Below are 27,062 nucleotides of genomic sequence, written 5' to 3'. Positions count from 1 at the left end.
CATATGGTTTCAGCGCTTTTAGGTGTACTAATTAGTGTGTCAGTTGTTGTGCTGAAGATTGTGCCGGTACCTTTAGGATGTGCTGCTTGGTGTGCCAGTTGTTGAGCCAGGACCTTTTGGGTGTGCCGATTGGTGTTTGAGTTTGTGTACTGAATGGTTCTCCGGTACCATTTGCATGTGCCTATTAGTATGCCAAGTAGTGTGCCAGTTGTTGTGCTGAATAATGTTCTTCCACCTTTTGGATGTACTGCTTGGTGTGCCAGATGGTGTTTTGGCACCTTTTGGATGTGCTGTTTGGTGTGCCAGTTGTTGTGCTGCATAATGTTCTGGTACCTTTAGGATCTGCTGCATGGTGTGCCAGTTGTTGTGTCGGATAGTGTGTTAGCACCTTTTGAATGTGCTGGTTGGTGTGCCAGTTGTGCCGAAAAATGTTCCGCAATTTTTTGGATATGTCGGTTGGTGTGCCAGTTGGTGTTCCAGCACATTTAGGGTGTGCCCCTTGATGTGTCAGTTTGTGTGCCAAATGGTGTGCCAGCATCTGTGTGCCAAATAAATATATATTATTTTTATAGTATTTTGTGTTTCTTTTTTATGCATTGTGCACATTTTTATTTATTTTTTTAGTTTTTAGTTTTTAAGCATGACTCACATTTGTATGCAAAATGCATTTTTGCGCATTTTGTTCTGTAACATGTTGATAAACATATTCATTATCTAAGCTCTCCTATAACGCATAGATGTGTCAGTCATGTTGAATTCAACCACTGTGGTCATTGGAAAATTAAAATTATTTTTTTGGGCTCATTTGCTTTCAATTTTTAGCATAAAGTAAAAACTGTTTATTCACAGATATATAAACAAACAATTCCTGTAAGATGCTGTAAGTGCTGGTTAGTGTGCCGGCTGCAGTAATATGTGGCAGGTGGTGTGCCGGTTGCTGTAATATGTGCTTCAGGATGTGCCTATTGGTGTGCCGGCTGCTATAAGTTGTGCTGGTTGGCTCGCAGGGATCCAGTCCCTACTGACAATCCAATTCCCTCCATTAAAAAGATTGTACCCTCAGTTTAACTACAGCATCCCCTCTAAAACAAGGGGACGAATTATTAAACACTTTATGAAAGCCCTGTGCTTTTGGACAGTTTTATGGCTTTGCAGTGTATGTTATGTATGTATTAATAATAATAGGTTTCGACTAAACTGAACTGTACGTTCAATGAATTGACTCCAATAGTTCAAAAGAATCGGCTCGCTCAACTGAATCAATCGTTCCGTCATTTGAATCCCTTTGGAACTCGACGGAACCGGAAGGCGTGATGACGTATTCGGCCGCTCTCTGTGTGCTCCCAGCGCAGGACAACAAACCGAGAGGAGAAACAAACAAGTCTAACTTTAACAAACTCCACAGAAGAGACTGCAGGAAGTGGGTTTAGCTGTTTCCACGGCATGCAAACTTAGTTCTGAGCTGAAACGGCGGCGCCGATGTGGAAGTGAGTTCGTCCTGATGGATTCGCGGTATGAGATCCAGCGGAGGGCCGGCGGAGGCGCTGCTGGGTTTGGCGGGGGCTCCGCCACTGGCTCCCCGGCTCTCGGAGCCTCGGCTCGCCGCAGGAAAACACCGCCTAGACCGGCGGATTACAAACTCCAGATCATCATTATCGGCTCCCGTGGTGTGGGAAAGACCAGCCTTATGGAGAGATTCACGGACGACACGTTCTGTGAGGCGTGCAAGTCAACTGTTGGTAAGAAAGAGGAGAGAAGTGAGGAGAAGTTGAAGACTTGCTGAACCGTCGGCTGGCTAATGCTGGCAGCAGGGGGTGTTCAGTGTTTGGCGGTGCGGGGCTGTTGTTCAAAGCTTCAGTGACTGTCTGGACTTAAATCTGAGGTCAGGAGTGTTTGGTAGCTATAATTTCTCTAAACTTACTTCTGGTCTTACATTAGGTTTCGAGATGAAGAACCCCCCCCCCGGCTTTTGATATGGTAATCTCTTTTACACCCTCGTATTCGTGTCTTCTCAGCTGAGCAGCCAAGGCTTTCTGCAGCCACTAGTTTCTTTTCTTCCCACTGCAGTTCTGTTCGTTTTGAGCTGAAGGTGGGCCCTGAATTTCTGACTGTGGCACAGCAATGTGGGAGCTCGACAACACCTCAAGAGGTCAAGAGAGTGCTTGTTTTGCTTCTCTTTACTGAGTTCACATTGTGGCAAGACTGTATTTTAATCTTAATAATGCCACAATGTCATTTATTATTATTATTATTATTATTATTACTACTATTATTATTACTATTATTTTAGGATCTAAGTCAGATTTCAAAATTAATTCAGATGTTCTGCCCTGCCACCTCTGTGACGCAGGCCGGACAGCCTGTAGTGCCCTTTCATATCTCTAGAGGAGTTTGCCAGTAAAGGTAAAGGTGCACGTATTTGTCACTGTACAGCGAAATGTGTCCTCCGCATTTAACCCATCTGGTAGTGAACACACACTCACACACACACACACATGTGTTAGGGGCAGTGAGTACACACACACCCAAAGCGGTGGGCAGCCAACTCCAGCGCCCGGGGAGCAGAGAGGGTAAAGGGCCTTGCTCAAGGGCCCAACAGTGGCAGCTTGCCGAGCCCGGGAATCGAACCCACAACCCTGTTATCAATATCCCGGCGCTCTAACCGCTGAGCCACCACTGCCCAGTACACAATCAATCTACTGTTGATCACTTGTCAACCAGCTTCAGTGCTTCCTTTGAGCTGAAAAATACTGTTGATTAGAGGTGAGTAGAAAGGCCGAGTCCTCACTGAAGTAAGAGTATTGATGACCCATGTAAAAGTGCTTGTCCAAAAACAGTGTTGGAAGACGTGCAAAATCTGTCAACATTAGGGGTGTAATGGTACTGAAAATGATTTGATTTGGACCGTATGAGCTGGACAAAGTACTAAACCGAGTGGCACAGCAGTATGAGAACTCAACAACACCTGAAGAGGTCAAGAGAGCGCTTGTTTTGCTTCTCCCTTTACTGATTTCAGATTGAGAACTACAGCTGGACTGAGAGGACATTAGGTCAGATTTAGATACAGCATTTACTGTTAAGCTTGTTAAGACTTACTGTGAGTCTTGAGTCTAAGGGTATATTGCCTGTTTAAATCTTTGGTCTGTAATGTCTGTTGGGTAATACATAGCTGGCCAGCATGCCTCAAAATCACATGTGATCTGCAGATGAGAAACAGTTATGATGTAGTCTATTTGAATTGATTTAGGACAGTGTGAATTGGAGCGCCCAAAAAAAAAGCTGTTTAAATATAAATTCCAAAAAAAGCATGTTATGATGGGCATACTTGCTTAATGGGATTATCAAATTGGAACTAATCTAGTTTCTTTTAGAAAAGATACAGATGCACTAAATTTGTTATTTTAAGAAATAGTATCAGAAAGTGTGCTCATGTTAAATGATTCCATTTTTATTTTATTCAGTAAGTTTAACAAATAAAAAAAACATTTTGAGACTTAAGAATGACAGACTGCAAGTTTGGCATGCTCAATTTAGGCTGGTTATTTTTTATATTTTTTTTTTAAAGCAGCATAGAAACACTAAACTAAAGCAGTTATAGAACCATACTGAAACATGGCTCAAGCTAACATCATAGCTACGATACAGTATAATACTTTATATTGCTAAACCTCTAATAGCGAGTCCCTAGTGTGACCACCAATGAAGGGGTAAGAGTCTGTGATATGAAATAGAAAAATATTTAATACATTTTAAAAGCCACCACAATCAGCCAATTTTCTAATGGCCACATACCAGCACACAATGTGTATGAAAACTGACACTGGCGCATATCACTCAGTAATGACTAGCCTTCAGATCAGATCAGTAGTCCACTGGAGCATTTTCCCAAAATAGTCGGGCTCGCAGACAGCTGCCATGGCACAGCTTGGCCTCCATTTTCTGCCCTGTCACCTCTGTGACGCAGGCTGTGCAGGCTGTTATATTAGCCTGTAGATCCCTTGCATATTTCAAAACACCCCACCACCACTAGAGGAGTTTACCATTACACAAACTACTGGTGTTGATCACTTTTCGACTAGCTTCAGTGCTTCCTTTTAACAGAAAAATACTGTTGACTAGAGTTGAGTAGAATGGCCCGAGTCCTCACGGAAGTAGGAGTATTGTTACTTTGGTGAAACGATGATGCAAGTAAAAGTACTTCAGTCCAACAACAGTGTGAGTAGACGTGCAAAAGTATCAGCATCTGTTAATAGCACTCAAAAGTCATGGTTCTGTTTGCACCAAAGTTTGGACCATACAAGCGGGACAAAGTACTAAACAGTGTAACTGAGTAAAGTAGATAACTGTTTACTCAAATATACTTGGATAAAATATTTATAATTATGGATGTCCCTGTCCGTGTTTTGTCCCCTCCCACACAATTCAAATTTCTCAATCAGAACTTATCAATCCAGTCCAACCATTGTGTTTTTATATACAATATAGCCACACAATTTTGGTAAGATGTACAGCTAGATAATACAGAAGTAAAATACTACTAACTATTTTATAGTGTTGAGAAAGTGGTGTGCTATTTCCTATAGCATGTGTGAAGCCTGGTGCTGTATTCAGTGCTGGTTCAAACCCAAAGAAAGGCACACAGTACTCCCGCTGGTTAAAAGCCTTTCCATGATCATTCAGCTTTGAATCTGCTATAATTCTAGAGTGAAAATGTGGCCGAGCAATGAACAAGGACACCCGAGGGCGCTCAGCTAAAACAGCAATAACAAACGAGCCCTGATTCACAGGAGCAGATTGATGCACTTCTAATGATAATTTACCTACCATAAAAAACCTACCATTTACCTAATGATAAAACACCTATATATAGGAGCACTTTATAGTTCTGCAATAAGACTGTGGTCCATCTGTTTCTCTGCATACTGGATCAGGCTGCACAGCTGTGTCTGATCAACCCGCACCATCACAACACACACTACTAACACACCACCACCATGTCAGTGTCACTGTAGCGCTGAGAATGACCCTCCACCCAAATAATACCTTCTCTGTGGTGGTCCTGTTGGGTCCTGACCATTGAGGAACAGGGTGAGAGGACAATAAGAAGATAAGCAGAGAAACAGCTAGACTACAGTCTGTAATTACAGAACTACCATATAAAGCGCCCCTATATGGTAAATGGAGCTGATTACTGGGCAGTGAGTGTAGAAACATGGAGATTGTGTTACTGTTATGGCTGAGCAGTGTATGTAAGTACTTACTAACCACCTGTGCTCTCAACAGATGGTCTTATTAGATATGTACCAGTCTTTCTTGTCTAATTGGCTTATATATTTTAGATTTATTAGCATGACTGTGTGTTTATGGCCAACCCTTCGCTAAGGCTGAAAAGGGAGAATCCAAAAGTTAATAGTTACGGTTAATTGTGTATTTGCATATTAGCCAACGTATGGTTTGATTCCGATTGAATACTGTATTTGTTTTCATGGGTTTCAGAACTTCTCAAATACAAGTATCTAATGTTCTTCTGAATTTTTGTCATCCTTTTTATTTTGCTTTCTTTCTCTAACTCCTTCTGTCATGTGCCTGTCTTTCTGAACATCCAGGTGTGGATTTTAAAATCAAAACAGTGGAGCTGAGAGGCAAGAAGATCAGGTTGCAGATCTGGTAAGTGGACAGCAGGAAATGCTCGCTCCCCTTATCACTGATTCACCCTGACCATTTCACTTCCTGTGTCTCAGAAGCACGAGGTGGACTTAGCTATGCTCTCAGCCAGGAAGTCTCACACATAAGGCCCCCTTCGCTCAGCGTCAGAGTCCGAGACTAATCTGTTCCAGCCTGTTGCTTTATCCAGAAGTTGAATCATTGCTTGAACTGGCTGACCTTCAGCAGTGCATCAGTGAATGATTCTCAGCTTGTCTTCACATATGTGCTGGGATAATGCCAAAGGATCATGGAGAATAATGTTCTGAAAACTGCATCACTCACTAATTCAGGGGATAAATCTCTGAACATCACCTTAACCACTTGTTCTTGTTGAAATTTGTAATTTAATTCTCTCTGTACAATTAGGTAAAATACATTGTATGCACTATTGTGACTGAACGAATTATTTAAACTGTAGTCGAGTGTAAACAGTAAAAAAATCCACCAGACTAATTATCTAAGACTGATTATTTTTTTTTTACGATATAATGAATTATGGACGTCCTGGTCTGATTGGGATCGGGGCCGTTCCAGTGTTGAGCGTTCTCAAAGGTAATGAAGCAGTTTAGTCATAATCGTATCATAATATCTGTTGTAATGCTTTGATGACACTTCAGTAGCTTTTCCTCTGTTTGCTATTTTTGCCAATGCTGCCTAAATAAATTGTTAAAACATTATATTGCCATATTTAAAGACATTTTCATGACAAAATTTGTGATATTTTGTCATGCAGACAAAATTTAGTAGCTGCAGATAAAAAAAAAACAACTGCTAAGCAGGTACTCTCCCATACCAAGTAAAAAAAACAAACAGCCAACCGAACAAAAAAAATTGTATCCAATTAAACAGGACGAATTACTCTCTCTGTAATTTAACGTGCAGTCGGTCAGCATTTTTTAAGTACTGACATTTTATGATAAACTCAGAAAAGCATATTTTGCATCTCAATTCAATAAAATATTGTCATATTGCCCACCCCTATGCCTACAAACGATGTGAACATGTATGTAGTATGACTGCAATGTGCTTGGATCTGATAACTAACAATAACATGTTCTGTTCACTGACCTCCCCTTGTGGCTTACTCACTGTTTTGCTGACCTTCTTTTGGGTCCTGCCCTCTAAATTCCTTTCTGCCACCTCCTCCCTGCTGCTTTACCCCTTATAGATCAGACCACTGCCCCGCTCACTGATTTCTTTTTATATTCCTGTGTTTCTTGTTATTGTGGCTCTCTGCAACTAGAATAATGACATGGCAAGCTTAGAATCAGTGAAGTGTATAATATGTGCATTTGTCAAGCTAAGTTAAAGCTGACATCGTCCAGTTTAGCATTCTACTTGTTGAGTAATCTCAGACAGCAGGTCACACAGAATCAGTTTGCATAACTATAGCAACGGTTTTCTCTAAGCTTACCAGAGAAAAACCTAAGAAGCAAACTTCAGACACCAAGTATATGTTGGCTGGAGACCTGTGCTGATATAAAAGCTGTATGTCAGGGTAGTTTTGTAACCTTATCACCGTTTTTTAACAGACCTCCGTTTCATATTAAGAAGAAATATTACATATTTAACATGTATCACAACATGCATCTACTGCTCTAAAGGCCATTTTTAATAGCAATGATGTCTTGGGGATTTCTGTCCACGTCCAAATGGTGTTTTGTGTGATAGAACATGTGGTGCTCTAGATGGCACATAGCACATGAAAGAACAGCTCTCAGTCAGTTTAAGTTACACCCATTGTGTGCACACACAGCTTGTCTAATCCCTGTATTGCCAATAGAATATGACAGTCTGGAGCAGATGAACATGAACCTATTGGCACCATGCCTAATGCCGGGGGTGGGATAGAGGGGTGTAAAGCCCCCACGTTGAGCTGTGGAGCAATGAAACAATGGTGATCCATCCAGTGCTTTTGGAAGGAGTTAGGGATTTCGGGATAAGGTGGGTCAGTCATCCAATATCCTGACCTTACTGACTCTCGTCACTGAATGCAATCAAATCCTCACAGCAATGCTCAGAAATCTAGTAGAAAGCCATTCAACAACAAACACAGGATAAATTATTTTTTGATTTTGGAAGAAAAGATGAATGAGCAGGTGTCAGAATACTTTTGTTTGTTTAGCATAGCACATTGAGTATGAAAGGACAGCACTCTGACCCTTAGCTGGGGAGACTGTTAGACAGAATTAAAGTGTCCATAAAGGCTGTGTTGCCTGTTATGAATATTGCAGTATACCTTTTTATTAATTATGGTCACGTGTCTACTTTGCCGTCTAACTATATTTGGGATAGATGGATATTTTGTGTAAATTCTGATTATTGGACAAACCATCACTTTAGATAGTATGCAGAGAAGCCAGCTCAAGACACATTTAAGATGAATGAAAATGGGCAGGCATAACTACAAAACCTGCTCTGGAATTCTGGTTAATGGAGCAAATTTAACTTCTACCAGCATTTAGACCCTGTACATTTCAAGCTAATTCTTGAGTTCCATAATTTTATTTTATTTTTTATTTTTTTAATTAATTAATTAATTTTTTAAACACCATGTGGCTTGTCTTCAGCTTACTCATTAACTTGTCAGAAATAATTGGACATAATCACTCTTAACATGTTTATCTGTTGATTTCTAACCCCCACCACGCCCACCCCAGCCTGTCTTGCCTCCATCTTTGCAGATGGCTGTCACTAACGGTCACGTTGTCTGTGTCACATGTCTACTCACATCCAGCTACTCAGCATCCACGGCTACACCACTGTTCGCCTTAACATGTCATCACTGCCATGAGATGTCTCAGCGTGTGACGTCTTTTTGTGACGTCATGTCCTGTTTTTGGAAAATGCGGCCAGGCTAGGGTCAATAAGGTACAGTGAAATCAAAGGATATCATTCTCTGAATCAAATGAAATAGAATCTCTAAGCGAATCTAGAGTCTCACTAGAGTGTTCTTCTAATCTAACATAAAAAAAAATGCCCCTGGTTTTGAAGTGCCGTTAATTTATTTTTCCCTATGTGAAAATCCTGATGTCCTCATAATGATGATGGTTCTTTAAGGATCAGTCCAATTCTGTTCGGACTGCTCCACATATTTTTGTCCCAGCCTAGCCTCAGGGTGCTAGGTGCTATATGTTTCCGAGTTGAGAGCACGTTCTTAAAAAAAAAAAAAAAAATCCTGTTAATTGTTTTTTTGTTTTTTTTGCTGTGGCGATAATTGGTCAACAATGTTCTAAACTCATGTCTGCTTGTGTGTGTCTGCCTACAGAGATATTAGAATCTTCACTATTTACTGCTTGTTAATGATCATGTTCAACTATGTTTAGCATGTTAATTTAACCTTGGACCAATGGTCTCTCCAATCCTTCTCCTGGAGAGCTACCTTCCTGCAAGTAATTAGGACTTCTGAAGGCAGTAATTAGTTGAATCAGATTGAGATGGATTAGGCTTGGATCTAAAGCCTGCCACAACTGGAGACCACTGCCTTTGACTAAATCCTTATATTTACAATATCCAAACCCCTGACACTTTGAAATGGGGTGGATAAGTAAATCGGATTCTGTCATGCAAATATGGTAAAGTTCATGCACATTGTTTTTCTTCTGAACTGTGCATCTAAGATATGAGCACTAACTGCTCAAATGCTGCGATGTGTATAATAGAAGTGGTTTTCAGTGATACACTAATGAGCTGGTTACAGTAGGAATGCAGGGATATATAGTGGTGTTATGCATGAATGCAGTAAAATGGTGGTGTTTTCTAGGGACACAGCTGGTCAAGAGAGGTTTAACAGCATCACTTCAGCCTATTATCGAGGCGCAAAGGGCATCATAATAGTCTATGACATCACCAAGCAGGAGACGTTCGACGACCTGCCCAAGTGGATGAAAATGATCGACAAGGTACTGAAGATACGCTGCTGAGTGCGGGGAATTCTTTAGCAATGGTGCATAAGCAGCTGTTGATGGTTAGCCATATTGAAATGATGATTCCTTTGCTTCCTTTGCTTATGATCATAGAGGGTCAATTACTGTTTTCTTGATGTCACTTGTATGATTAGATAGATGGTGCTGAAGAGCAGTGAGAGAGCTTTAGTGTTTTGTATTCTACAGTATGCGTCAGAGGAGGCAGAGCTCCTGTTGGTTGGGAACAAGCTTGACTGTGAATCTGACCGCATCATCACACGACAACAGGCAGAGAGGGTGAGTGGGTCTTTCACTTGGTTTTACAGATTTCATGAAAAAAATTAAGAACTAATTGAAATTGTGTTTTAACTCCCAAACTATGTTAGAAGGTGCAATTGGAAGATTATTTTTTTGGTTTATTAAGGTGTGTTTTGGTCTTTGACCCTCTTTATTCCCACATTTAAAGCAGTCAGAATTCTCACATATAGGTATTTATTACTCACCACAGTTCTTCTCTGAATATTTGTCCTAAAGTGATGGCAGTGAAGGACACAAGTATAAGCTGATTGGTTGTGAAGTGCTCTCATGCACCTCTTCTCTCTCCTGATTGGCAGTTTGCCTCGCGGATATCAGGGATGCGTTTCTGCGAGGCCAGTGCCAAGGATAACTTCAATGTGGATGAGATCTTTCTCAAGCTAGTGGATGACATTTTGAGTAAGGTTGGTAACGTTCCATTTTAACTCAAACTTCTTAACGCAGTCCAGAAACCATAAAATAATTCAAACCAATGTATATTTTAATATACACTGATCAGCCATTACGTTAACACCACTTTCTTGTTTCTTCACTCCCTGTCCGTAATAACAGCTCCACTTACCATCAAGGAGACCTTAGTAGTTCTATAAGTTCAGATTGTAGTCCCTCTGTTTCTCTGCTTACTTTGTTTGCCTTCGGTCACCCTGTTATTCAATGGTCAGGTCCACCACAGATCAGGTATTATTTGGATGGTGAGTCATTCTTAGCACTGCAGATTTACTGACATGGTGTTGGCGGTGTGTTAGTTGCGCTGGTGCGAGTGGATCAGACGCTGCAGAGCTGCTGGAGTTTTTAAACGGTGTCTACTAACTGAAGAATATGTAGAGATACACTTCATTTGGATCATTTGAGGAATACATAACAAAAATTAGCCAAAGCTGTGTAAGCCTGAAGCCCGGAGAAGGATCTAAAAAATCTGAAAAGCCATTGTTTGTCTGATTGCACCCTGCCATTTAAATTTCACAGTGATCGTTACAGACAGCAGTTCTTTTTTTATTGCCAGTATTATTACATGTATTATTTCTTGTTTTTGCAGATGCCTCTTGAAGTGCCCAGCAGGGAACTCTCTAACAGCGTCCTTTCTCTCCAACCGGAACCAGAGGTGCCCCCGGAGCTGCCCCCACCTCGTATGCGCTGCTGTTGATGCTCCTCCATTGTCTTTCTGATTTCCACCAAGCCCCCCCATCCACCCTCACCTTCTTCTGTTGTCTGCCCTGGGCACCTGCAGTTACAGCTTCTGACCACTAGATGGTGAAATGCACCCCCTACCACCAGGGGGAGCACAGACTTCAGCTCATGTGGAACACATGGGAGAACGGTCAGTCATGCCCAGAGTAAGCGAAGACTTTGGAAAATGACTAAAAGCTTCTGTTTCTGTCTCCATCGCCTGTAAGAATCCTTCACTGCTAGGCTTGTCCTCTGTAGAATGTAAAATTTAGGTTGCACATCCAGTATAGACTCTCAGAAGCACATAATTACAGAGGCTGATCAGCATATTTTGCTCCAGCTGTGTGCATTCAGATGTGGAAGACCTCACCACATACACATACCCCTTTACTCTACTTCCCCACCCACTCTACCTCATAATTCAGGAGGCCCATGGTTGGGGTGTCCTACAGGTGCCTTCTAGGTAAACATCCCCTCTCTTTTGATGCAATGCTCACACATGGAGATTAAATGGGGTAGGTAGGAGATGAGTCTTTCTTTTCTTACATAAAACTCAAGCTTCTTTAGTTTAGGATTCACACTGTTCGATAGAGAACATTTCCACACTGTGTATTAGAACTCTAATGGTGTCTCTGGATCTCCAGACTGTGTAGTTAGGCAGCAAGATATAGTACTGAGACTAATTTGCTGCACTGTGATTATGTTCCATGCAACATAGTAAAAGTTTTGCCTGCATTCTTTTGCAGCCATGAAGAACCTTTTTTTTTGTTTTGCAGCCATAATGTCCATCAACATTTCAGTAATAAAATAACTGTTTGATGAAAAGTCAGATTTGCACAATTTTCCATTTACCATCAGCCAGGACACCAGTGTTTGGAGCCCAAATTTCATTGAATTAATGTTGCACTGGAGCTAAGAGTCTAATGTGATTTTCACAGATGTTTATCCCATATGAATAAATGGGGGTGCAAAGGTTTGTGCACCATTCTTATGTTGTGATGATACAGATATACCTGTAACACCAAACCATCCACTTTGCAACACCCTAGCAGCCATCTGGGTAGCAACTACATACCATACCATAGCAACTACATGACAACACCTTAGCAACCACCTAGCCTAGCAACTGCCTCGAAGTGGGGAAAAACTTGTGCAACCGTTATGGCACTTTTCTAGCAAACACCAGAACAGTGGATGAAATAGAATTTTTCACTAACGAGGACTTGACTGATGCAGTGTGTGGGCATAAAAGCGGATTTCTTTTGCGTGACTATTAACTGCAAGTCTACGTTGGCTCCAGCACTAGACTCAAGAATACATGTCGTGTTTGCTGATTTACTACATTTGAGGAATTTTACATTTTTTCGCTTCCACCCTCTCCCCCAAACCATTTCTTTGTTGCTTAGAGACAACTTCTTCTAGGTTCTGACTTCTGAGGGTCCTTCCTATCCACTGATTGATTTGGTATCTTCGGCACAGTGGATGTAAATTTAATGAGACAATAGCTTTTAACTTTGGCAGCTGCCCATAAGCTGTTTGTTTATATGGTGGCTGTCATGGCCTATTAGGAGTTGCCTGTTAGGAGGCAGTGGTCAGATTTACAGTGTCCACATGTGTTATGCAGCCTGTCAGTATTATTGCACCCACCCCCTACTCTTTATTACAAAGGGGCTGGACATCCCATCATGTTTTTGCACTACAATCCACACCTGTAGCTAGTTGGCGAATAAGCGAATAAGAAATGCTGAACTTTCACTAGGCAGACTGTGTACAGAAGATTACAAGGCACTATTAACGTTATTGTTGCTGCAGTGTAGTCCACTACTAGTGCTATTACTTTTGACTTATTGTTTTTGCTGCGTGTGGAGCAAATGAGGCTTCCACGGAGAGAAGCATCGCTCTGCGCTTCAGAACTGGAAATAAAAGGCCTACTACTTTACAGGAAGAGCGAGCTAAGAAAGCAGAGGAGATGAAGTGATTTTTAGATTGTACAATAGTAGTTTTGATACAGGGCCCTTTCTGCTTTTGTTGGAGCCAGCTAAACATGGACCTACGTTATTTGAGTAAATTGTAATTAACATTGACATAGTTTAGGGCCTATAAACTGAGGCTCTGTACAGGACCGTTAAAGGATCGTGTATAAATGTTGCACCTTTTATACCACCTTTTCTCACAGTCCTAAATTCTGTTGTCATTACTGATAGCAGATAATGCCAGGGGAACTAGACAGATGTTTGCTCAGCTGTGTGTGTAGCATACGTTTAATTAACGCATGCAATAATTTTGACACATTTCCTCATAATTAGAACAGACAGCTTATTGACTCGAGAGGCTTGGAGTAGAAGTCAGCGGGACAGTGTTTCAGAAATGAGTGTGATCTTACATTCAGTGTTCCTTTAATGTTGGTCTACAAAGATTTAGACGGCTTTAGAAAATAACTGACTCATGAAGTGTCTTTATGCTTTGAGTTTCATTACTAGGATGCCTCCATATTTTCACTATTTTGCATCTATCTAAAACTCCTTTTGTGCCTCCTGTGTCACTAATTACCATGATGCACAGTACTATATAAAGTGGGGACGAGCAGTGATCAGTTAATCTGTTTGTAGCGATGTGTTGATTTGTTAGTAACTTTGTTTGCAGTGTACCGAGTGTGAAATGCCTCATGCCAGCTCACCTAGGGCCTGATTGGTCACATCATGGATTTCTATAAAAAAAAAATTAAGAAAGTACTTTTTATTCCTAGTTTTTGAAGGGCTTGATATACTCCTATAGTATATAACATTTAACAGTTAATATCTCAAAACATACCTTTTACATCTGCCATACAGCCCATTAATTAAAAATAACCGCAAAGTAATTATTTTCTCCTTAATGTTCTGCTGGTTAAATCACCCCCCTAACTTCTTGAGGTATGTTTTTGTTGTTGTTTTATTTATTTATTTATTTATTTTAAAAATATTAATAAATTGTACCTACAGATTCCACATAGTGACCGACTTCTTACAGATGCCCCCCCCTCCCCCCATAGGAATAAATGGGGTGCAAAATTGTGTACATCCATCCCATGCCCAGTATGTTTAAAATGGGACACTACAAACTTTTTATTACAAAAATATTGAGGGGTAAATAATTAACATGGGCAAGATTCTGGATGTTGCTTTTGCTTAATTATAGATTTATTGCCCAGCCCTCCGAGCAACCATCTGTGATACCGTAGCAACCACCTAGAAACACAGTAGCAACATCATAGCACCTGCCTAGCAACCATAGCTATACCATAGCAACAACCATATCAACTGTGGTTATAGAATAGCCTTATAGAAGTGATGTTTTATGGAAATCCATAATGAAACCCTTCAGGCCTTAGATGAGTTCATGTGAAATACCGCAGGTGTGGATACCTGTTCACCTGTTCAGGAACTTGGTGTGTCTTGTTTCTCATTTGTAGAAAGTGATATCTGGCTGCTCCTCTAGTGAACGCCTATGCGCTACACAGCAGTACATGGTTGCTTTCACACCGCTCCAAGCATTTCTGCTCTGGACTTGTTGAAAAGCCACACATTTGGTCTTTTCTTTTTTTAATATTGGATTTCTAACCTCGGCTCTGTATGAGAGCTTAAAACTGACAGTATTTCTCAGATTTCCAGATTTAGGAAATGTATACTAACCCTTTTAATATTGTTTGCCAGCTTGTGCCATGTTGAGAAATTGTTGGATTCGTTGATTACGGGCCTTTCTTTATCACTAAGTGCTTTTTACTTTACTTATACTGTGCAGATATTTTGCTTTTCTGTTTCTTTCTTTGTACTCAAAATCCTTCAAGCCCCATGAGTCAGATTTACTAAGCTATTTATAGTGTTGCTCTTCTGCCTCTATTTTCAGATTCTTTGCTTGTTCTGTAACGGGAAAGAAAAGCTATTGATTTGGAGAAACTCCTGTTGTTGTGGGTTTAGTTTTTAGTTTTTTTATTATTATTATTCATTTCTTTTTTTAGACTTTTTAGGTCTCTCTTTAGGTTTCTGTTTTGAAGCCGAAAGCTTAGTAAATCTGTATCGTGGGTGACTTGTTATTGGGTGTGTTATGGAAAACCCAGTCACCTTTCAGTTGCACATTAAAATAAAAGTTCAGCCCATTTTGTGCTGTTTATTAAGTGAAGTAGCAATAACTGTTGCCTTTCCCAATGCCCATTTTTGTTTAGAGTAGCATTGTTACACATCCATCACCTATACGACTGTACATTTTATCATACAGAAGTTAAAAGAATAAAAAAAGAAAACGAAAAGCGCCCTTGTTGTCACATGAAGGAGGAGAACAGTCATTTGTATGAGGAATTTGAAGAATTTAGGTTTTTGAAACAGTTTGGCATGTTTAAACAGTTTTGTGGTATTTATAACTTGTGGCATTCTTGAACTAATGAAGTGCAAATAAAGATTATATTTATTACCTATGTGAGCGCGTTCTGTGATCCTTGCTGAGAACTAGATGTAGTTAATTAACCAGGTTTGGTGTCAGAAGTTGGTATCTGCTTCTTTAGATGAGAATAGGAAATGCTAGGCTAACTAGGCTAACAAACACTGTGGCTAATATCACCACTGTAAATACTCACCCAGAATAGCTGCTCAAAATGCACCAATCTAAACATTTTACAGAGCAAACTGTTATTATAAGCTTAGCAGTAGATTTTTGAAGCCTGTTTGTTAGCTAAACTAAAGAAGCACGTGCCCAATATCAGACATGTCGTGCTTGACCAACTGCCTCTGAAGTAAGTGGTCAATCATGTTCATTTGATTTTTCAAATTCAATTCAATTGGCTGGCTCTGTAGTAGATGGTTGATTACCAAGGATCGTTATGAGGGGGTTCCATGTTCCTGGTAAACAAAGCACCTGCCTATTAGCTCCTATTGTTAATGCCCATTAGCTGGTAGTGTACATGTGTTTTGGGTCAATAGGTAAGGTAGGAGATGATGGTCTGTGGTGATCCACCATGTTCTGCAGATGCAGGTTGTAATGAGCTTAGCATTGCAGTGTCCCTTTCAAGCCAACAGATGGCAACATTGAATCACACTGAATCCTGTGGTGCTGTTGGTTCAGTACACTGGCTAAGCAGTTCTTCAGCCTTTACACATGCGTACTGCACCGGCTGATCTTTAGTTAAGTGTGCTGCGAGGAGGGAAGCCTGTAAACCACCGGGCTTTATTTAGACAACTTTAGAGAGTTTGTGTCTGATGTTGGTGGATCCAACTAGGATGTCCATCGCACTACATTTGCATCACTCTGTAGACATCATGTTGTGTTCTTTTGGGAGGAGAGAGGGGGGGGAGGGGGATTTGCATTAGAAAAGAGTGGTCAGTGTGCAGAAGCTGGTCAGTGTGCAGAAGCTGGGCATGTGCAGTCCTAAACAGTGACCTTAAGCCACCTGCCCTGTGGCACGAGGGGAAGCTGCTGTTAATCTCATTTATTCTCGATGTGAAAACGTGGTTAGAGACGCCCGTCCAAAATTTGCATAGAAACATGGAAGGCTGCCTCCTGATCTCCCCTTGTGTTTGTGTGTGAGATATGTAGCTGGTCCACAACTTCACAATGCAAGAATCTTGTAATTGGCTGGATAATTCAAGCCAAGCGGTTCAGATTGTCCTATAGGAAAGTCCCTCAGCTCTTTTTTCTACTGGAAAGGCTTGAAATTTGGGCTTAAGTTATCTGGCTAAACTGAGAAATCCTACTTTATGAAGATGTGGGTATGTGTTTGTTTGATTTTGATGGTTTATCTGGTTAATAATCATGATCAACCTGACCAAGCTAGCTCCCAGTAAGACCAAAATGTAGTCAAGATCTGGTTTACCAGTTAGCTTACCAGGATAGGGTATGTTTTTTACCTGGATGACCAGCTTTTCAGCTACCTTGACCATTAAAGACCAGCTTACACCATCTGAAACCAGCTACTAGCAAAAGCTGGTCTTGAGCTGGGTTTTTTTAGGGAACTTGAGTCAAATGTAAACGTGCATCGTTTTTTACAACCTGGTGTTGCAAAGCACCATCCAGATATATAGCAAATAAAACCTGTAACCCCAAGTGATCAAGCTAAAGACGACAGTGGCAAGAAAACCCCACTCAAAGCTGGAGGAAGAAACCTTGGAAGGAGCCAATCCTCTCAAGGGGGGACCGTCCTGCTGGTCAAAAAACATCAAATTACAAAGAAATGATATAGATGTTTCCTAAACACCACGTAAGTGATAATGTAACCACTGTGTGCCAACTTTACCTTTAAAAGAAAAACTATAGTTTTATTTTAAAAAGATCTGATCTGCTTAATAACCCAGCCATGCAGTGAACACACACACATACACACTAATGAGCGAATGTGCCTGGGGTGGTGGGCAGCCGTTGCTCATGGGCCCAACAGCGGCAGCTTGCAGAGGCAGGGCACAAAACCTGATGCTCTAGCCACTGCCCCAGCCACTGCCCCAGCCACTGCCCCAGCCACTGCCCCAGGATGTTGCTTATCATCTTCCTTTACCATCCATTACTAATCTCTTCCCCACAAAGGCCGAAGCACACACACCACCAAATACCACCTGATCAACCGCCTGGTCTACATAAATACTGTAAACAAGGTTACGGTGTAGGGTTGAGTTCTGTGTAGGCTACAGAAACACCCCACAAAGACAGCTGGGGGTTATTTCATCAGTCTTGATGCTGGGCTCATGATCTGAGTTGGGGGGAGTATACCAGTGGACATGGGGCTCCCTACAATGCTACATGCGTGTTTAGCCCTTTATTGGGAACAGACCATATTTAACAGGTCCTCACAAAGATTGAAGGGTAGTTGTTTATTTATTGAAATGACAGCTGTTTCTTCAAAGGTAAACAGCATTGGGCAGCAAGGTGGCACAGCAGAGCCTTGCTCGTGGGTTTCCTGCCAAAACATACACATACATGCCTATCCTAAATTGCACCCTATGAGTGTGTGGTGTCCTGTGATGGGCAGGCACCTTTTCCAGAGGGTATTCCTATCTGGTGACCAGTGAATCCACTGCACCCCTGACCAGGAGTAGAGTTTAGGTTCATAGAGGTTGGGTGTAGTACCAGCTGCAGTTAAACCAGCAGACAACGACCGGGATATGTTCTGTGTGTGTGTGTGTGTGTGTGTGTGTGTGTGTGTGTGTGTGTGTTTATCTCTCTTGTCCTCAGGGTGAAGGAAAACATGAACATTAAAAACTGTATTTATTTAATATTAGTTGAACAAGTAAACAACTTCCAGTTAAGACAGGTAGAACATACTCATACTCACACATCCCAACACACACACACACACACACACACACACACACATCGCGTCACACGCGCACGCACGCGTGCATGTGCTGAAGGCGAGGGGCGTGTGTAGTGTACGCATGTGTGTGTGTGTGTGTGTGTGTGTGTGTGTGAGAGAGAGAGGGTGAGTATACGGCAGGCAGCTGCGCATGCGCACGGGAGCGAGCCTCGGCACGGGCGTCACACCGCAGCGGCTGCAGATGGTGTGTTTTTTCTCCTTCTTTTCGCCGACAGATTTCAGAAGCGAGGGAGCGCGAGGGAGTAAAGACGGGGCGCGAGATCAGGGGACAGCGCGAAGGGGGAGGAGAGACAGACTGTTGCGAGCACGGACAGACGGACAGACAGACAGTCCGGCTACAGCTCTCGTGACGGGACCGGATGAATGATGAGCGCGCGCTGATGCTTGTTTACCTCTTTTCCCCTCGTGCATGATTTAGTCGGTGCTGAGGTGATGAGAGGCCGGAGTGAAGAAGAGCAGCGCGCGCGCCTCCCTTTCTCCTCCTCCTCCTCCTCCTCTTCCTCCTTATCCTCCGCATCCTCTACCTCCGGCCGTCGCCCTTGATGGAGCGCGACCGCGCGGCCGATGGATCCGGCGGAGACGCGCCACCGCCACCGCCGCCGCCGCACAAGCGCAGGCCGAACCGCGCGCCCTCCCCTGCCAGACCCGCGCTTAAGGAGGCGCACTACCCGCGCGCGCCGAAGACGCCTCCTCCCTCCTCCTCCTCCTCCTCCGCCGCGACCACCGCGCTGCCCAAGTCGCCCAGGCCGCTCGCGCATCAGCAGCCCCAGCGTGCGACTGTTGCTCCGCGCCGCGCTGGAACTCCGGACAAACCGACGGCGGCTGGGAAAGGCGGCGCGAGGTCGACGGCGGCCAAAAAAGCCACGAAGGTCGCGCAGCACGCGCCACCAACGGAGCGCCGAGTGACCGCGCAGACTTCACCTCCGGTACCGGCTACCAAGAGCAAGACGAGCAGGAGAGCAAGCGCGCCGCCTCGCGCGCCCCCGTTTACCCTCGCCTCACCGGTGCGCGTGCCTACCGGGAGCGCTGGGGTGGCGCGCACCGACAGCAGCTCGGACCTGTCTGACTGCGCCTCCGAGCCGCTCTCCGACGAGCAGAGACTCGCACAGGCCGCCAGCAGCGACGCCGAGTCGGGGTCGTGCTCGGGGGGCTCAGCCGCTTCCGGCTCGGGCTCTGACCACAACGCGGCCGCGGGGACCGCTGAAGGCTCGTCCACCCCGGGGGCTCGGGCGCGCGCGCTAACGGCCGCATCCACATCATCAGCAACGGCAGCGTCGACAGCACTGACATCAGCAACAGCCGCAGCACGAGCGTCGCCCGCGCGAGGACAGGCGGACCAGTGCAAAGCGGACAAACAGAGCGCGAGCGCTTCGGATAGACCCGAGCCGAGCGATGACGAGCTGCTGCGCGAGATCGAGGAGCTGCGCTCAGAAAACGACTACCTCAAGGTAATGTGCGCGCGAGACTCGAGGCTACTGCACGAGCCTACTACTGTCTGTGTTGCTCATATCTGTTTAGCACTGGCGCCAGTGAGTGCCGGTAGCGCGCGCTCCCGTCTGATTCCTGTGTGAAGGGCACGCGCAAGGCTTTTACTGCGCTCCACCTGTGCTTCTCCTCCTCTGTTTTAGTGCTCTTCTCCACAACATCTTCTCCTTCCCTCCTCCACGTGCTCTTCATCTCTTTTCCTCCTGTCCTCCATCTCTTCTTTTCCATCACTGCTTTGGTGCTCTCCTCCTGTTCGTCTTCTCCCCATGCTTCACTTTTTTCCTATACCCGTTTTTCTACTTTCCTCCTCCACCTTGTCATTTTTCTCCCTGCCACATCTACACTGCATGTTCTTCCCCACCGTTTCTTCTCACTTTTCTCCTAATCTCTACTCCATCTGGTTTTCTCCACCTTTCCTCCTCCACCTTTCCTTTTCATTTTCTCACCTTACCGTTTCCTCTCTTCTCCATCTGTTCTTCTTTCCCTTCCTCTTCTTATACATCCCATCTCTCTTGGTTTCTCTTTGGTCTTCTGAATGTGCTCCTCTCTTCTACCTGTTTTGATCCATCTATTGCTTGATTCACGTTTCTCTTTCTCTCCCAACCTGTTCTCCTTCATCCACGGATTCAGATGCAGCTGAAAACTCCTCACTCCTTGAGTTGCTCTTTTTCTCTGTCCCTTTCTCTGGCACCTCCTCCATTTTTGGTTTCTTTATGCTCATATTCTCCTTCACTTTTTTCCTTTTCTCTTCCAGCTTCTTTCCTTCTACTTTCCTTCTTCTGCTCCCCCCTCCCCCCAAGGGGCTGTGTTGAAACCCATGAAAAGTCCAAATCCTTAAATTGTAAGCCAGCAGTTTTTAGGTCACCTTGGTCTTCAGGGACCAGATTGCATGGTTGAATTTCTGCCTCTGCATGGCGGACAGTAGAGTGAAGCAGCTGTGCAGTGAGCCTGTGTGCTCACTGTAAGATGTTGATTAGTTAATAGGACGGCGTCCCACATTGGCATCATGCATCTGATGTCCTGTAGTCCCCTGATGCGGCCTGCCACATGTAGCCCCATTTCTCATGGCCTGTCTGGCTTGTCTCTCTCTCTGTGTCTAATAGATAGGCTAGACAGACAGACAGACAGACAGATATATATATATATATATATATATATATATATATATATATATATATATATATATATAAATATACATATATATAGAGATAGATAGATAGATAGATAGGACTAGATAGGACTAGATAGATAGATAGACAGACAGATGTATAGATAGATAGATAGATAGATAGATAGACAGACAGATGTATAGATAGATAGATATATAGATAGATAGATAGACAGACAGATGTATAGATATATAGATATATAGATAGATAGATAGATAGATAGATAGATAGATGGATAGACAGACAGATGGATAGATAGATAGACAGACAGACGGACAGATGTATAGATAGATAGATAGATAGATAGACAGACAGATGTATAGATAGATAGATAGATAGATAGATAGATAGATACATAGATAGATGGGTAGATAGATAGATAGATAGATAGATAGATAGATAGATAGATAGATAGTAAGATAGATAGATAGACAGACAGATAGATAGATAGACAGACAGCTAGATAGATAGATAGATAGATAGACAGACAGACAGATAGATAGATAGACAGACAGATGTATAGATAGATAGATGTGTAGATAGGTAGATAGATTGATAATAGACTCTGATAGACAAAGTCCCCGTTTACACCTGGTCACTTCATGTAACATCTGGATTTACATCCAGAAAAGATTTTAGCCACATGCCTTTATACCTGGTAGGCAAATATGCCTCCGGGTTGTCTAAAATTCACTGTGTGGGACCAAATATGCAAATTAAAAGGCCCTTATAATTTCTGCTCGCAAAGCTTGGTCCACTCTGCAAAACGCTATTTATGAGCTGTTTATTGGAGTGCGGTAGAGGTGTGCTTTGCAGGAGCATCTGCAGACTGAGAGAACATGGCAGGATGATGTGAACACGTGACTGTGCCCCCCATCGTCCCATGAAGGTCGTGTATAATAGTTTGGAAGCTGTGCTGTAAATAATGAAGGCACTCCCCTCAGGTGCACCCATATTAGAAAACAGTATATCAAATCCTGCCCGCCTTCATCCAGCGCTCTGTTCGAGTACAGTTATATAAAGGTTACTGTGTGTTCTGACTGTGTAACCAGTTATTAGAACTAAGTGGGCTGCTGTGTGAAAGACCCTTCATTACATGATTTAGGGCCTGAGCTTTTTATTCCACTGTCTGAGTGTTTGTGTTTTACTCAAGTTGACTGGCATTAAGAGCAGAACTGTCTTCGAGAGCTTGCTCTGTTTTGTCCATGTGATTCAGATCCAGATTTGTTTCAGATGTAGATCTGGTTTGTTAATGAATGCTGAGTTGTTGAAATAGACCAGTTTGCATTCTCCTATTCTACACCTAATGCTGGTGGTTCACTGATACTGATTGCGATGCTAATATTGACACTTTTTCAGTTTTTATTGTTGATTCTATATTGATTTTGATTACACACTAATGCTGATTGTAATTCAGATTCGACTTCTAATTTGAGTCTGATTTTGATTCAGATTCTGATGCGTATTCTAATTGCATTCCAAACTTTCTATTAATTCATATTCTAATTCTAAGTCGAGTTTTGGTTGGCTAATTCAGATACGCATTCCAGTCTTTCTGTTAATTAATATTCTAATGCTGATTTAATTCAGATTCTAATTCAAGTTTGGATTATAATCCTGATACACATTCCAGTCGTTTTATTAATTCATAATCTAATGCTGATTATAATTCCAATTCTGATTCTAATACTAATTCTAATTTAAATTCAGGTTCTAATGCTTATTCTGAGTCCGATTCAGATAATTCAGATTCTACTCCTAATATGTGTTCCAATTCTTCTTGCTATTTATTGTCTGCTACTGAAGCTGATAATGATTTTCACATTGATTTTCACATGAGGGTTTTATTACTGATGCTGGTGCTTCCAAGAAGCCCTGTCATCCAGGAGGTCAAATGCTCAAGTTAGCATTCTCCCAACTAGCATTGTGTAATAGGAGTGCTAGCTAATGGGTGGCAACTGGAAATGACTAAACTCAGAGGAACAATGTTAATGCTGGTATGATATTGATGCTGATTTAGATTCTCATTATGATGCTTAAACTCTTTCCCTCTCTCTGATGCTCGTATGCCTCTGATGTTGACTGTGATATTTGTCTGACTTTGTTCATGGTCAGGATGAAGTGGACGAGCTGCGAGCAGAGATGGAGGAGATCAGGGACAGTTACCTGGAAGAGGAGGTGTATCAGCTGCAGGAGATGCGCAGGGAGCTAGACCGCTCCAACAAAAACTGCCGCATCCTTCAGTACCGTCTGCGCAAGGCCGAGCAGAAGAGCTTGCGTGTGGCACAGACTGGCCACGTGGATGGAGAACTGCTGCGCAACCTAGAGCAGGACCTCAAGGTTTGTGGATGCCTGCTTGTGAAGAATAATAGAAATGTGTGTTTACCTGTTAGCTTTATGGCTTACAGTGTTAAAGTATGACTCAAAGACTTGCTGTCTCTAGAACAGTGTGACTGGAGGGGGGCTTTCTGGAATAGTGTAAATTGGGGATAACTGGGTGACATGTGGCAGATTGAAGAAATGGGGAAAACTCTGTAGAACAGTGTATATGGGGGAGAACATCCTAGAACAGTGAATAGGGGATACACATTCTACAACATTCTAAAATGGTGTAAATGGAGGAAGAACATTCTAGAACAGTATTAATTGGACAAAGAACATAGTAAAACCTTAGTAAAAACATAGTAAAACCTCTAGAACAGTGTAGAGGAACACATTCTAGATCTGAGAATGGAGAACAATGTGAAACACTAAAAGGGAGAAACCATTGTAGAACATTGTGAATAGGGGAGAGTGTAAAGGTATTTGTCACGTAATACGTATTTGTCACTGTACAGCGAAATGTGTCCTCCGCATTTAACCCATCTGGTAGTGAACACACACTCACACACATGTGTTAGGGGCAGTGACACAACGCACCCAGAGCGGTGCAACCAACTCCAGCCAACTCCAGCGCCCGGGGAGCAGAGAGGGTAAAGGGCCTTGCTCAAGGGCCCAACAGTGGCAGATTGCCGAGTCCAGGAATCAAACTCACAACCCTGTTATCGATATCCCGGCACTCTAACCGCTGAGCCACCTCTGCCCCTGTGTAAATAGGTTGAGAACATTCTGGAACATAGAGAATGGGGGACATTCTAGAACAGTATGAAATGGGGTAGAATATTCTGAAACACAGTGAATGGGGGACATTCTAGAATGTATGAAATGGGGTAAAACATTCTGGAACACAGTGATTGGGGGGACATTCTAGAACAGTATGAAATGAGGAAGAACATTCTGGAACAGTGATGGGGACATTCTAGAACAGTATGAAACGAGGAAGAACATTCTGGAACACAGTGATTGGGGGACATTCTAGAACAGTATGAAATGAGGAAGAACATTCTGGAACACAGTGATGGGGACATTCTAGAACAGTATGAAATGGGGTAGAATATTCTGGTACACTTGAATGGGGACATTCTAAAACAGCATGAAATGGGGTAAAACATTCTGGAACACAGTAAATGGGGGACATTCTAGAACAGTATGACATGAGGAAGAATATTCTGGAACACAATGAATGGGGGACATTCTAGAACAGTATGACATGAGGAAGAACATTCTGTAACAGTGATGGGACATTCTAGAACAGTATGAAATGAGGTAGAATATTCTGGAACACAGTGAATGGGGGACATTCTAGAACAGTATGACATGAGAAAGAACATTCTGGAACACATTGATGGGGACATTCTAGAACAGTATGAAATGGGGAAGAACATTCTGGAACACAGTGATGGGGACATTCTAGAACAGTATGACATGAGAAAGAACATTCTGGAACACAGTGATGGGGACATTCTAGAACAGTATGAAACGAGGAAGAACATTCTGGAACACAGTGTTGGGGACATTCTATAACAGTATGAAATGGGGTAGAATATTCTGGAACACAGTGAATGGGGGGACATTCTAGAACAGTATGACATGAGAAAGAACATTCTGGAACACAGTGATGGGGACATTCTAGAACAGTATGAAACGAGGAAGAACATTCTGGAACACAGTGATGGGGACATTCTATAACAGTATGAAATGGGGTAGAATATTCTGGAACACAGTGAAGGGGGACATTCTAGAACACAGTGATGGGGCATTCTAGAACAGTATGAAATGAAAAAGAACATTCTGGAACACAGTGATGGGGACATTCTAGAACAGTATGACATGAGGAAGAATATTCTGGAACACAATGAATGGGGGACATTCTAGAACAGTATGACATGAGGAAGAACATTCTGGAACAGTGATGGGACATTCTAGAACAGTATGAAATGAGGTAGAATATTCTGGAACACAGTGAATGGGGGACATTCTAGAACAGTATGACATGAGAAAGAACATTCTGGAACACATTGATGGGGACATTCTAGAACAGTATGAAATGGGGAAGAACATTCTGGAACACAGTGATGGGGACATTCTAGAACAGTATGAAACGAGGAAGAACATTCTGGAACACAGTGTTGGGGACATTCTATAACAGTATGAAATGGGGTAGAATATTCTGGAACACAGTGAATGGGGGGACATTCTAGAACAGTATGACATGAGAAAGAACATTCTGGAACACAGTGATGGGGACATTCTAGAATAGTATGAAACGAGGAAGAACATTCTGGAACACAGTGATGGGGACATTCTATAACAGTATGAAATGGGGTAGAATATTCTGGAACACAGTGAAGGGGGACATTCTAGAACACAGTGATGGGGCATTCTAGAACAGTATGAAATGAAAAAGAACATTCTGGAACACAGTGATGGGGACATTCTAGAACACAGTGATGGGGCATTCTAGAACAGTATAAAATGGGGTAAAATATTCTGGAACACACAGAATGGGGGCATTCTAGAACAGTATGAAATGGGGTAGAGTATTCTGGAGCACAGTGAATGGGGACATTCTAGAACAGTATGAAATGGGGAAGAACATTCTGGAACACAGTGATGGGGACATTCTAGAACAGTATGAAATTAGGAAGGACATTCTAGAACACAGTGAATGGGGGCATTCTAGAACAGTATGAAATGGGGTAGAATATTCTGGAACACAGTGAATGGGGGGACATTCTAGAACAGTATGACATGAGAAAGAACATTCTGGAACACAGTGATGGGGACATTCTAGAATAGTATGAAACGAGGAAGAACATTCTGGAACACAGTGATGGGGACATTCTATAACAGTATGAAATGGGGTAGAATATTCTGGAACACAGTGAAGGGGGACATTCTAGAACACAGTGATGGGGCATTCTAGAACAGTATGAAATGAAAAAGAACATTCTGGAACACAGTGATGGGGACATTCTAGAACACAGTGATGGGGCATTCTAGAACAGTATAAAATGGGGTAAAATATTCTGGAACACACAGAATGGGGGCATTCTAGAACAGTATGAAATGGGGTAGAGTATTCTGGAGCACAGTGAATGGGGACATTCTAGAACAGTATGAAATGGGGAAGAACATTCTGGAACACAGTGATGGGGACATTCTAGAACAGTATGAAATTAGGAAGGACATTCTAGAACACAGTGAATGGGGGCATTCTAGAACAGTCAAACAGGTTCTAATTGCCAATTAAACCATGGTGTGTGGTGTTTGTTGGAGAGTGTTGGGTCAGTGTGCTCTAGCCTGTAGCATGGATTGAAAGTGTAGAACTTGTCTTCTACCATGGGGTACCCACAATCCCTTACATGTCTGTCTCCATCTGACCACAGGTGGCCAAAGATGTGTCTGTGCGTCTCCACAATGAGCTTGAGAGCGTGGAGGACAAGCGCACACGGGCAGAGGATGAGAACGAGATGCTCAGGCAGAAGATCATCGAAGTGGAGATCTCCAAGCAGGCCCTACACAATGAAATGGAGAGAGCCAAAGAGGTACAGCACATCCAGCTTCTTCTACTGACCTGAGAACAGCTTTTAGGACAGACAC

At 42.7% G+C, this 27,062-nt stretch overlaps 2 protein-coding genes across 4 annotated transcripts in view; both read left to right on the top strand.

Moving 5' to 3' along the window:
- The first annotated feature begins 1,324 nt into the window (after positions 1–1,324).
- On the top strand, positions 1,325–13,985 carry rab12 (RAB12, member RAS oncogene family). Its single transcript, XM_072668430.1, has 6 exons — positions 1,325–1,739; positions 5,607–5,667; positions 9,470–9,608; positions 9,819–9,908; positions 10,226–10,330; positions 10,963–13,985. Exons 1-6 carry the CDS (start codon positions 1,502–1,504, stop codon positions 11,068–11,070), a joined length of 741 nt encoding a protein of 246 aa, XP_072524531.1. The 5' UTR covers positions 1,325–1,501; the 3' UTR covers positions 11,071–13,985.
- Positions 13,986–18,547: 4,562 nt separating this feature from the next.
- Positions 18,548–27,062, top strand: part of mtcl1 (microtubule crosslinking factor 1) — a 92,031-nt gene continuing 83,516 nt past the window's right edge. For all 3 annotated transcript variants that reach the window (XR_011978281.1, XM_072668602.1, XM_072668603.1), the window contains exons 1-3: positions 18,548–19,874; positions 23,196–23,420; positions 26,849–27,007. Coding sequence is in view for 2 of the 3 variants with exons in the window: in XM_072668602.1 (XP_072524703.1) it covers positions 18,969–19,874; positions 23,196–23,420; positions 26,849–27,007 (1,290 nt within the window). In the remaining variant the exon portion in view is untranslated. The remainder of the gene's footprint in view (positions 19,875–23,195; positions 23,421–26,848; positions 27,008–27,062) is intronic.

Source organism: Salminus brasiliensis, chromosome 23, assembly GCF_030463535.1.
Source record: "Salminus brasiliensis chromosome 23, fSalBra1.hap2, whole genome shotgun sequence".
In the NCBI taxonomy this organism is placed as follows: Eukaryota; Metazoa; Chordata; class Actinopteri; order Characiformes; family Bryconidae; genus Salminus; species Salminus brasiliensis.
Note: the sequence above shows the minus strand (reverse complement) of the source record. Positions and strands in the feature narration are given on the sequence as shown.

Coding starts and splice junctions, on each gene's coding strand:
- rab12 (XM_072668430.1), top strand. CDS start 1,502: ATGGATTCGCGGTATGAGATCCAGCGGAGGGCCGGCGGAGGCGCTGCT. Junction 9,909..10,225: donor CACGACAACAGGCAGAGAGG/GTGAGTGGGTCT, acceptor CCTGATTGGCAG/TTTGCCTCGCGGATATCAGG. Junction 10,331..10,962: donor TGGATGACATTTTGAGTAAG/GTTGGTAACGTT, acceptor TTGTTTTTGCAG/ATGCCTCTTGAAGTGCCCAG.